Source organism: Primulina huaijiensis, chromosome 18 (genome assembly GCF_012295235.1).
Source record: "Primulina huaijiensis isolate GDHJ02 chromosome 18, ASM1229523v2, whole genome shotgun sequence".
NCBI classification, from domain to species: Eukaryota; Viridiplantae; Streptophyta; class Magnoliopsida; order Lamiales; family Gesneriaceae; genus Primulina; species Primulina huaijiensis.
Window position 1 is genome coordinate 3,609,451 of NC_133323.1, and position 13,083 is coordinate 3,622,533.

At 35.2% G+C, this 13,083-nt stretch overlaps 1 protein-coding gene across 1 annotated transcript; it reads right to left on the minus strand.

Annotated features, from left to right (window-relative positions):
• Positions 1-565: 565 nt before the first annotated feature.
• Positions 566-10,292, minus strand: LOC140964834 (probable LRR receptor-like serine/threonine-protein kinase RFK1). The gene is made up of 24 exons (XM_073424793.1): positions 10,043-10,292; positions 9,253-9,427; positions 8,547-8,618; positions 8,380-8,448; positions 8,216-8,287; positions 7,838-7,909; positions 7,667-7,738; positions 7,500-7,571; positions 7,334-7,405; positions 7,161-7,232; positions 7,010-7,081; positions 5,478-5,543; positions 5,203-5,268; positions 4,753-4,815; positions 4,612-4,659; positions 4,438-4,481; positions 3,846-4,222; positions 3,573-3,768; positions 2,572-2,715; positions 2,235-2,353; positions 1,942-2,152; positions 1,613-1,850; positions 1,384-1,534; positions 566-1,156 (listed from the first exon to the last, which is right to left on the minus strand). The coding sequence occupies exons 1-24, from the start codon at positions 10,137-10,139 to the stop codon at positions 773-775; spliced, it is 3,024 nt and encodes a 1,007-aa protein (XP_073280894.1). The 5' UTR covers positions 10,140-10,292; the 3' UTR covers positions 566-772.
• Positions 10,293-13,083: the final 2,791 nt, after the last annotated feature.

A 13,083-nucleotide genomic window follows, 5' to 3' on the forward strand; every position in this document is an offset into this window, starting at 1 on the left:
TCGGGCTTGTTAAACAGATAAATGAGTTATTAATGAACCTAGTTCGAACCCGACTTGATTAACATGATAAACGAACTTTTAACGAGCCGAGTTCGAGCTTTTCGCGAGCTTAATAATTTCAAGACAAATCGAGCTCGAACCTGATAATAAAAGCTCGAATCGAGCTTAAGCAGATCTCGAGCCTCTATCAATCTTAAAAGAGCCAAACTCAAGCCTAATATTATTTGAGTTGGTTTGAATAGTTTACTATCCCTAGTTGATATGGTTTCTTGATAGAATCTTCATTATATTTTAAAGTCAAATGGGAAATTCCTAATTTGACTTCATTTTTCTAATTGATGATTAATCGCTATTTGTCTTCTAAAAATTGTAAATCAAGGGTAAACTTAATGAAATCTCAAAGCCCATCTTCATTGTAGGCGTGTCAATATCAACTTCACATAAATGTAAAAATATCACATCATCCTTGATTCCCTTTCTAAAAAGAAATTCAACTTGAGAAATAATGTGTCATCATGTGGCTCCTGAAATATAACACAGATAAATTTAGTGAGCTCTCAAAATGGGAAATAAATAATGCTGCCCAACATGTTACTATGCCCTTCAAAATGTACTGTTATTTACAACAATGCTCTAATGTGTACACTGTACATCAATCCTCTTCTGAACTAGAGTGAAAAGCAGTAGGGAGGAGAGTTCTCACAAAACCAATTCTTCACCACCTCTAAAATATACAAGTTACAAAATACACAACGCGAAATAATAACATAGCTCATTGATGTAATGGGGTATCGCTATTGGTTTCATAGACACTAGAGCTAGAAGAAGCGAAACTTGCATCTGTTCGTATAATAGTTGAATTCTGATTTTGGATTTTACCAGAACTTTGGCTTCGCCTCTCATGGTTGAAGTCTTTAATGGCTTTAAACCGGACATCGTTGGTATATGTGCTTCCTTCTGGTAGCAAATCTGGAATGGCCATTTTACCTTCAAGCATTTGGACAACCTCAGACATTGTAGGCCTGATAGATGGTGTGGAATTTGTGCACAGGAGTGCTATTTTCACCACCCTTTCCATTTCCTCTTTGTTTGCTTCAGAATCCAGGCTCGAGTCCACTAGTTCTTCAATGTTTTTGTTCTTTTGTAAGTGATTAGCCTGCAAAATTATGACAGTCGTACAGATATTTTGAGTGGAAAGCAACGGTTTTGAAGAATTCTTCACATGTAAATGGAAGTTGGGAGCTACAATTGCTCCTACTGGTTTTGTGTGGCTGCCTATGTGATATAGCGATCAAAACTTGAATTTAGGTTGATGTATGGTACAAAAGATATGTGTTCTACTATTCAATCAACCTGAATCCGTTTCCATTATTTTTAGCGTACCCAGTCTAGAAGGCAAACGAAGTTATGACTGGGCATGTAATTGTTGTTGCTTTTGCCACTGACTATTTCCAAGATGACAACTCCAAAGCTGTAAACATCGGCTTTGTCTGTCAGATAACCCCATAACGCATATTCAGGTGCCATGTATCCTCTGCACAAGATGAAACAATATATCAAGTTAATGGGGCGAAAAATTCAAACTGACACGCCGTCAATGAGATAAACTCACATTGTTCCAGCAACTTTGGTGCTTATATGTGTATTCTCATCTTCATTAAGCCTAGCCAACCCGAAATCTGAGATTTTCGGATTTAGATCTTTATCTAGAAGCACATTTGTAGCTTTAATGTCTCGGTGAACAATTTTCAGTCTTGATTCATCGTGAAGAAAAGCTAATCCTCTAGCAATTCCAATACAGATCGAAAACCGAGTTGGCCAGTTCAGCATCAACTGACTTTCCTTTGACCCTGGAAAGTATCATCCAACTATAGTTAATGGCTAATGAAGGCAAAATATGCATAAGACGTATGGAATTTTATTGAATCATTAAATTACTACCAAACAGAACTTGGGCGAGGCTGTTGTTTTCCATGTACTCGTATACCACCAGCAATTGATCTCCTTCAATACAGCATCCATACAACTTAACAAGATTCGGATGTTGTAAACAAGAAATCATGCCAATCTCATTCAAAAATTCACGGTTTCCTTGTCTTGATCTAGAGGAGAGCTGCTTCACAGCAATTACAGTCCCATCGGATAGTAGACCCTGCAACAGTTTCTCCATCAGATGATAGGAATTACAGAAGTAGGAATAAAGAGCAAGGAAATTTGTTGTAAAAAACCACTACCTTGTACACAGGACCAAAACCACCTTCTCCAATCTTGTTTGCAGCATCGAAGTTGTTGGTAGCAGTTCTAATTTGTTTCAGCGTAAAAGCAATAGTTTGCAATTCTAGACCTTTCAAATCTGTCAGTGAGAAGTATAAATGAGCCTTTATATTTGACTCTCGAAAATAATAATATATACAATAGGCCTCTTTAAATTCCATGTGTTCGAACATGTGTATATATATACCCTCAGTTGCAAGAAATGTATATGGTATATGTCCATGAATAAATTAAAGAGTTCTGATTGTTTATAAATCAAGAAATGTTCTATCAAATTTAAAGGATTCGGCACATTACCAATCCCTGATTGTCTCCTGCTTGTTAGATAACCTTTCCACCAAAGGATGCCTAAAATTGCCAATATAACACAGACTGAAAGTACTGCAGCAACAACGTAAGCAGTAACATTCTTTTGTTTACCATATGAACAAACTTTGAAATCTGCAAAGAAAAGTAGACAGATATAAGAATACTTACGGAACTAAATTTTTCATAAAACATCACTCAACTGGATTCAAATTTATTTGACACTAGCATGTTACCCATTCCTATTGGTATTATAAGGTAATAAAACTGTTTTTGGTGTTTCTAGGGTATTAACAAATCTACCAAAAGACATCTTTCAATTACACCAACTTTCAACAATTAAAGAACCAAATAATCAAAATGAGCATGTAAACGAAGGTATCACAACCTTTGCACAGAGAAACAAAGGATAAGTAAGACGAGATTTGACTCCAACTACAACTTTTAGTACATTGCCAAGTCCTAAAGTAAAGGCTCTTAAATACTTTCCCAAACTTTGGCTAGCGGAAGATAACGGGGTAAAGCAACTATAAAAACCCATTGACTGCTTTATGGAAAATATTACCATGTTCTCACTCTTCTTCCGATGGGGTGAGAGGCATTTAGCAAGTAACGCAAATAACAAATTCTCACACTTAAATCTTGAAATAAATTTAAATTTATAAGGTTTTTGGTCCGGTACCTCGGGACTGGACATAAAGAGTAATATTCTCAGGTTAGTCAAGTTATAAAGTCATTACATTAGATTTGTGTGAACCTATTCCAACCAAGGAAGAAAACTTTCTCAGTTTTGTGGAACAGATGCAGTTTAATGACTTAAGAAGACTATAAGAGCCAAAGTATGACAACATTCAATATAAGAGCTTGCAACTGCCACTAAATTATTGTGTATCTAGTCTCATGCCGTAGAAGCCATCGACATCGGCATTATTGTCAGTAAGTAAAGTAACATTAAGAAAAGGACAACAAAGAAAATGATAGGAAGAACTAACTAGGATTGACCGAAATAGCTGATACAAGTGGACCATAATCTCCTCTGTTAGGAATACGTATAGTCCCTTTGCTTGCCCAGTAAAATCTAATCTCCAACGTACCATCTTCCACTGTGGCATTAAAATCTCTAGTGACGGGCCTTCGAGCTCCATGAGCCTCATCTTCGATGTTAAAATTTTCCCTAACTAGTTTTCCCTGTCGCAGTAATGGTATATCAGTAAAATAGTACAAGTCATGGTGCAGATTGTGTTTCATTTTTTCAAACAAACAACCTGGATGTATATATTGAACATCCGCCTGCCAAGACTGTTATATGTATCATCATTTGTGAAAAGAATTTCAGCAAAGTGCAGGGTCACATTGTAACTCCCATTTTCCAGGCAGTAATGAAAATATGTCATCGAAAGAGGGCTAAGGCGTGCTGTGACATACAAGTCAGACAGATTTGAAACCGACGTGTCTTTGATAAAACGTGAATTTTGATAAGTAGGTTCATCCATGAAATCTCCAGTGCTAGTAAAGCCCCAATAGTTAGCACTTAAATATTTTGCGGAATCACCTCCTACGTCTCCTTCATAAGTAACTTTTCTTTTGCCTTCGTTGATGGTTAAATCTTCCCCACCACAATTAACATATAAAGAGCACCTATCTGTCATAAGCAAACAAAGAGCTCTAGATTACAACATTTAATAATTCTCAGGTTTGCACAAACGAATGAAAGTTATTGAGAAGCTCTATACATTGAAACCAACCAAAAATAATAAAGGATAATCAAAATCCGGAGTACGAAAATGATAGAATCAAATTTTGGTCACTTAAAAAACATACTACTTTTTCGAAGGAAGAAAAGGATAGCATACTTACAACTAGGACAGAATAAATCCTTGGTACATGGAAGGATTCGTCCTCTGTTGAAGAGCAAGGGAAGAGTTAGCATCAGAGGAGAACTCAAGTTACCGACTTGCTATCTTTCAGACTAGTCCATATTACGGATCACCAATGAGGAAAAAAACAATAAGAGGCCAAAATGAATCTTACGGTGTATTCACTGTCGATGAGCCTTTGAACAAGTTAACCACTCGATTCCTAATACAGAAAAAAAACAGCAAGAAACAACTAAATATATTGGAAAAGTGAAAGTCAGATCAACTTAATAAGGTAAAATACTGATGAATTTACGTGTTTTGCTGACAAGCGGGATCATCGGGGCCTTGCAAAGTAAAGTTGTTGTAAGACAGGTCACTACATCAAAACAAAAAAGCTAGTTGTCGTTTTCGGGATACAAATGTAATAAGGATGCAATAATAATCATCTAACAATCAATTTTATAATGTAAACATCTGTCAATTTTTCAGGGTCAAGTAAGCCCCTTTAACTTTATAATTTCCATTTTGAAAATCCAACAGAAAACTTTTAGGATAAAAAAAAAAAAGAAAAAAGAAACCCACTGTTCTGTCAAGTGTCCATAAATGATGACCTTAGGTGGAGAATTTGAATTTAAAACTGTTGATGTGAAATATCAAGAACTGTTAATTTTATGCCACGAATTTGAAAGGGAGTATATTGTTCAGTTTATGAAATAAAACGAACCAGAACATTGTCTTGTGATTATTAAAATACAAAACATACATGTTTCCTCCATCCTTCAAGATTGTTCCAGGTATATTTCCACTCAGCATGTTGCCAGTCAAAAAACTACATAAGTGAGATCATGTGGTTAGAAAACCAGGCCAAGAATAACATTTCTGGCTGAGAAAATGCACCAGAAAAGAAGTGAACCAGGGTAAGTAAGAAGAGAAAAGCATGATTTATAACGTATTATCATATTTCCATCAGGCTACATTCTTTCTCTAAAATGATACTTCATCAAAGAAAACAAAGCAGAACATTATATTGACACTCACACAAATTTCAGATTTCTGGCAATGTTATTTGGAATCCCTCCCATTAGCTTATTGAAACTGACATCCCTGTCGATGAGCATGAATGAAAAATACAGTCAATACCGATTTAGATTTTAGAATGTCATTTTTCATTAATGCTCGGATAAATAGTTTTTTTATTTTCCAAAAAAGAGGAAGTGCACTCTGGTAGGAGAAAATGTGATTGAAAGAGTAACATGATCACGCCAGTCAGTTTAATATTTGAATGATACAATAGCACGAGGATAACTAATGAGATGAGATTTTAAATCGTTCAAAGGAGAGCTCAAGAATCAAAATGGATTGAATTGCGAACATAATGTAGGTTATCATACTACCAATCTCCATAAAATAGGTATTCATTCAATATCAACACCAGTAAATTCCAGCATTGTCATTTTTCCCCAAGAGGATAAGGGTCCTCATGTCTTCCAACTCAGCATCAATGTTCTAAATGGCGGTCGAAACGGCCGCCTAAGCACCGGCCCTCGACCGCACCACCTACGCATGAAGCGGGTGTTTTAGGCGGCCCGAGCTATACGACGTTGGGTAGACGGTCGAAGCGGGTGGAGGCGGTGAGCAGGCGGGCGAGAAGGCGGGCAAGGCGAGACGGTCAACATTTTTAAGTTGTGGTCAATAAATTTTAAAAATTTAGTCAAAGTCAACTAATTTTAAATCTCAAAACCCTAGTACACCCCACTTAGTTTGCTTTTATATATTTATTTGCACATTATCTAGATGATATTATATTGTATGAAGCTTCTTTGTGCTTAAACATTATTTAATTAGACGTCTTATATAGAAAATGATGATTATTTGTGATTATATTGCATTATTATATATGATTATCTATAAAAAAATTACTTAAAAAAATTCAACCGCCTAGGCGGCCGAGGCGGTAGGCGGTCACCGATCGCCCCGCCACCGTCTCCCGCCATTTACAACCTTGCTCAGCATACACTAAGTTCACATAATTAGAAACATTTACAAATCAAATTGTTAAGACAGAAGCATTTACTTTCATCAAGGAAAATTTGTTTTACTTAGTTTACTGTGTTGATTTAAGGAACACCGTTAGTTCTACTTTTCTTTTCACATCATCTTTAGGAAATTCAGGTTCCCTTGAGTGGTAACATCTCTCTGTTCTACAGAAGTCAGAAAAGAACTTGAAAAATCCATCAAACTCAATTCGTTGATGTTTGATGATCACCAGTGGACAGATTGTGTATGTATCTGAACCAAATAGCTGACTAAGAGAGTAAAAATAAAGGAGAAAAAAATGCAAGTCCCAAGAAAAAATATTATAGATTCAAACCTTCTGTAAAATGAAAAAAAGACAAAAAATATGGTCAAATGTGGCCTCCAAAACCAAGTGACAATCAAGAGATTCCATGAATAAGAGAAAAAGGCATGGAAAGAGGGCTGCCTTTGACTAGAGTGAAGGAAAAGGAGGTCGAAAAGCCAACATAAAACATATAACTATCAGCATATCCTTATATAGCAATGTCACTCACAACATTAGCAGAAGTCTGAGTTTCCAGACATATGCAGGAATCTCGGCGGTAATGTTACAATTTCTCAATACCCTACAACAAAAGGAGCCATTAGATATATAATAATAATAATGAAGAACCCTCTTGATGAGATATTTTGATTTTGTCATACAATGTTTCCAAGCGTGTAGAGCTCCGTAACAATGGAAATTCCTGAGGCGGCCCTTTTAAATCACTAATTCTCCTGTAAAAGATAATTTATCAGAAGTTTTTTTGACAGGTATGCAAGAGCCAGACGAGGAGAGTAAAAGGTTGGCGTCAAACTTAGTATTGTAAAATACTTACAGGTCAGTTAATGCATTCAGATAAGATATGTTAAAGGGGATAGGCCCTTCCAGTCCACTAGCTTGCATTTCTCTTTATTAAACATTTAAACATTCAATAACCATAACAGGTACCAAAAAAGAAATTTCCATAAATATTCAAAAGAGTAGACATGATGATATCTTACAATTTGGTAAGAAGTCTCCAGTTGTGAATGAAGTCAGGAATTCTCCCACTTAAGTTGAGATCATTTATCCTACTGCAATGCAATAGAAATACTATTCAACAAACCAGAGAATTTCAAAAAAAAAAAAAAACTAAATTAGATTATAGATGATAATAGAATGTACTTACAAATCGTTAAAGTTAATTAATCTTGAAAAAGACATTGGTAACTGCCCTGTTAGTTGGTTGGAGGACAACATCCTGCGATTCAATCAACGCCTTAAATAATGAAACTGCTGGTCATAGGCCTATATCATAACTATGATTTAAAGATTAAAATTACACATGAGCAGTTCTTACAGAGTATTCAAATTAATCAGACTCCCAAGCTCAGAAGGGATAGTCCCAGAAAATTGGTTAGCTTCAAGGTTCCTGGTCCAATGTCAACAATTACATTTTTAATATAATGCACGGTCATTTTTCCTTTCTTTAAGCCAAACATGGACAGTACTCTGCAACAGCATTCTTCAAAAATAAATCACACATTTGACCTAGTTACTTCATCCTTTGGAATTTGTAACTAGCCTTCCAAGAAAAATGAAAACATGATTAAAAAACAACAGTTTAATTGCCTTCGAATAGTATATATGGCGTGACCTCACAGTTTCACCTAACTTCCTTTTTTCAGTCATGAATTATATCAGAAAACAACCAAGGGGGGATTAGGTTAAGGCATACAGGTAAGTGAGGCTTGTAATGTTTCCCAACAACTTAGGAATTTCCCCTGATAAGCGGTTCACAAGAACAGATCTGCATAAACATTTGAAATCATTAAAGTTTATCAAAGAAACAATAAACAAACAATATGCATTAAAAACTAACGTGTATAAGATAAAGCCTACATAAAGTTCAATCGTGTTAAAGCCCATTCTTTTGGAATTGTTCCAGTAAGGAGATTGTAGGCAAAATCACTGAAATAAACAAAAAGTCAGATTATGTTGAGCCAAACTAAGCATGAAAGTCGGATAGAATGTATAATCTAGAAATCATGTTGGTCTTCAGAACTTACACATCTTGGAGGTAGGGAAGCTTCAAAATAGAAGGCGGAAGAGTCCCCGGAAGATTGAAGCTCTTGATGACACTGCAGTAAAGCAGAAAACATAAATCCTTAAGGTCGTAGTCAGTGCATGGGAAAATCATGAGGTATTTGTCTTATGCCACAAATAAAAGGGGACCAAAAAAGAAAAAAGAAACCCCATCATGTCAAAAATGAATCCGTTAGAATTTATGTAGATAAATGTCATCCATTTCTCATTGAATGCTAGCACACACTTTTAAGAGCTAATACTATTAAAATTAATATAATCTCCATTCAGAAAATGAAGAACGTCCCACTTATGTTGATACTGTTCTTGGATTAGCAGGAAAGCTTAGACATGATCAGACTGCAGATTTCTAAACAAGCCCAGTTACACCAATTTGAGAATTGCAAAAATAAGCACCTAAGATTTCATGCACAGGTATATTTACTCCCGGGAACCACATAACAAAATCTTATCCGAAATGGAAAAATCCAAAGACTACAAATTTAATTCAAAATGGTATGATGCCAAACCGCTGCAAATAACCCATCATAACTTGTACTGAGTGCTTTTCTAAAAAAATGTAAGGCTATATGAAAATCACATTCACAGATGTACATCAAATTAAGATAATAATTGCAAACATTTAAATCAACATAGCTGCTGAGAAAATTGAATATTTGAACATCATACATTCTTATGACATGGCAGACAGTGTTGTTGGCAAAACTGCAATCACAATCAACATAACCGTCGGAGCCACTGGGAGCAGTTTGTGAAATTCCAACCATCTCAACTTCACATAAATCAGCATTGAATCTCCAAAATGTTGCGCCAAGTTCATTGGCGATTTGTTGTAGGGCATCCACTAATCAGAAAATAAATTTTTAAAAGCATGAGATAAGTTGAAAGACAAGTAGCCAAAACTTAAGAGATTGCAAAATAACATTGGACTTGATGTGACAGTACCAAAATATGCGCTTACTAAAAAATTTCTCCTTTCCTTATACATTAAATACAACTAAGTCCAAGATTTAATCGCATCAATTTTAACCTTAAAATTTCCCGATCAAGTTACCATAGGGATATCCTAGAATATGGCAATTTATCTTTAGCCGCTTTGCTGAAAATCATCCAACTGGCATGAGAAACATGCTTTCCTCGGTCACGATTTCTCAAAATCTCATTCTCACAATCAACATAAAGGAACACGTGAACTAAAAAAGATGATGAATATCATTTTAACTTGTCGCCAAGTTTCTTTCTCAATTCCACACCCAACTCCTCAGTATTTACTAAATATTTAATCTCTTTCTTCACCAAAAGATTTATCAGCTTTCACTACAATCTCATATTTTCCTTGAATCTTCTTTCATTCAATATAGAGTATCAAGAAAACCAATCTTCCATACAATCCAGTTTCAGGGCATCCGCCAGAAAAGTGTGGTACTTTTTCGAAAGGAGAAATAATTCAGCCGCTTACCTTCGTCTTTTGGCACCTGTGACTCAGATAATTTCAGTAGCCCGAAACAACAAAGTGCAAAAACACAAGAAACAGCGACAGAGTTCCCAAACACCATCCTCAAGCATCAAGATTCCAGATTTATTTACATAAGAGACAGTTTGACTACTGCCGTGCTAATTTAGATACCCACGTGAATCATTTATAAATCGTGGGTAGATTTTAGTGGGTTTAAATAAACAGTTTGTTACTTGAAAGGAAAAGGACAACAAATCTATTTCAAGTTGAAGCATTCTTTAGTTTTTGCACTCTTTGCTTACAAAATTTTTTAAGATTTTCAAAGTATATAATCAATTAATGCAAAGTTGGCAGCTTTGAATTTTCGAGTCCAATGCCTAGATTAACTTTGAATATTTCTGAGTCGAGGGTAGATTTGTCAAATTGGGCGTCAGACCGACCCGTCCAGCTATAAAAATTAAGCGGGTTGAGTTGATAATATAGCAGACCGTTTGAAGACGGGCCAAATAGGCTGAGCATGTTTGGGTTGCGGACCAAGACGGGGCGGACCTAAACGAGGCGGGGGTAGAATTTTATATTTTTTAGTTTTAAGTTTTATATAAAAATTGGAATAAGTTTCATGCGCCTCCATCATTCTCTTATCTTATTTCTTCTTTATTTTTCTCATGCGCATCGCTTCCATCACTCACACTGGTAAAATCTGAATCTCTGTGCTATTGTAGAATATAAAGATTGAATGAAATTTAATGAGAATTGACTTTATAGTATTTGTTTAATTTGTTCTTGTTTGGTTTAAGCACTTTACCTTTTATTGATTATGTTGTATGTTTTTTTAATTTCTTATTTCAAAGTGTTTAAGTATTTTATGAAACTAGTCGACTTAAATATATTTTTCTTCTATATTTATTGTGATATTGTTTAGCATTTTTTCTTAAAAAAATAAGCAGGTCGGCCAGCCTAACCCGCGGCCCAAGGTGGGTTGGGCTGAGTTGGCCATTTAGAGGCCCGTCAAAATGGCGACCTGGCCCGCCCCGCCCTGTCTAATGGCAGGTTACAGCAGATGGCGGGCTGGCCCGTCCCGCCAACCCGTTTTGACATGTCTAGTTGAGGGCCCTCAAAATAATGGGATGGGGAAAGAGTAGTGATACTCAATAGATAGACTCGGTCCCGTCAGTCCGTTTTGACATGTCTAGTTGAGGGCCCTCAAAATAATGGGACGGGGAAAGAGTAGTGATACTCAATAGATAGACTCGGTCCACTTTTGAAAGCCCGAGAGAAGTCTTGCTCAATATCTAGGTAGTTCCAAGAGATATCTTAATTGTTAGAATTCACGGAAAGGTCATCTCATTCACTCAAATCTATCAGGATAGCTAGGAATCACTTTATGTCACATTTACTTAGATTTGCTGGAAGGTCATCTCGGTACTCATCCCAACCAATCTCTCATATATCTGTATCTATCGATTCTTCAAGGACTTCACCGACCTCCCAGTGAAGGTCATAGCTACCTCCCAATACATATCATCACAGCGATTGACCAAGGGGGTTGCCGACCTCCTAAATTGAGCCTTCATAAAAACTTGAACAAACTCACTACACAGCAGACAAGTTCATGCCTCAAATGAGCTCAAAGTCAGATATATCAATATGTCATCCACTAAGATAAGGCTCATAGAGATATAATCTAACATTATCTAATATTCTGAGAATCTAGAGTCAACAGGGGAAGGATTCCAACAGTTTTAGTCGTCAAAAAATTCTACTAACATAGGAATTCTCTTTCTATAAATATCATGTTCCGGTTATTATTTATTAATTAACCTATTCACTCACTCTGAACACACACAGTACTCTCTCTATTTTTCTATTCTCTGATTTGAGATTTGGAGGAGCTACGCATGAATAACCTTCTGTCTCCCTTCTTACGTTCTTATTTGTGCTTCTAGATTCGAAAGTACAACCCAAACTTCCAAAATAAAATCCGACCTCTCTACCAGTCTCATGATTTTCATCAACATCAACACATTTTTCATTAATTAATTTAATGAATAAGAAATTTATCTGCAAACAAGAGGTTGAGTTTATGGAATTATAATTGGTAAAAGTTAAGTATCGAAAAATAATAACTCATTGACCAAGAAAAAAAATCTTGTGTGGTCCAATAGTCCAAACATATATACGCAAATGAGACTATGACGTACTTGATTATAATTGAAGGCTCTCCGTAATTAGGGGGAAAATTATATACAAACAATTAAGAATTTAATTTAATTCATTGACTTTTTTATGTCAAGAAAATACATTACGTTATCTGATCGAATTTGTCCATGTAAACATGGCAAGAACAAAAGGCTTTAAGATAGTGCATTTTAAAAATACGATCGAGATTCAACAAATCAAAAATATTAGTAAAAATTTAAAATTCGAATTAATTATATAATTATATTCAAATTCAAGCTGGATTTGAATATCATAAATATTAATTGTGCATTCATACTTTTAAAACACCAGCAGCACATGACTAAAGATCTATTTGGAAAAAACAGAATGGAAAATATTATTACCAAATCAGTGTTAAATTTAATTACGTCAAGCAATGTTTCTTTTAATTCAAGCATTGTTTGGGCTGCTCAAGTTTGATTAGCTTCTCCTTATAAATAATAATTTAAAAAAAAAGTTTGATTAGCTAGCTTTTAAAAAAATATGAAAAAATCACTTCAATTGACCAATTTCAACACCGAATTAATTGTTATTTAGTTATATATCAAAGCTTCGTTCTCTCTAATTATTTATTTGTTTATTTATTGTTGGAAACGTAATTTATTTTTTCCCATGTCAAAGAATGCATGCACGTGGAAATCATATAAAAATGGTCTAAAATGTTGTACTGGTTTATCCGTAGCCTCAATCTTCGAGTCCAAATTAAGAACTATAGATTATTTTAATAATTTAAAATCCAATTATTTGGATGGTTCTGAACCCAATTTTAAACTTTTTTCGTTAAATCTTGCATTTTGTACTCTATGTTTTTCATGTGGAATGCA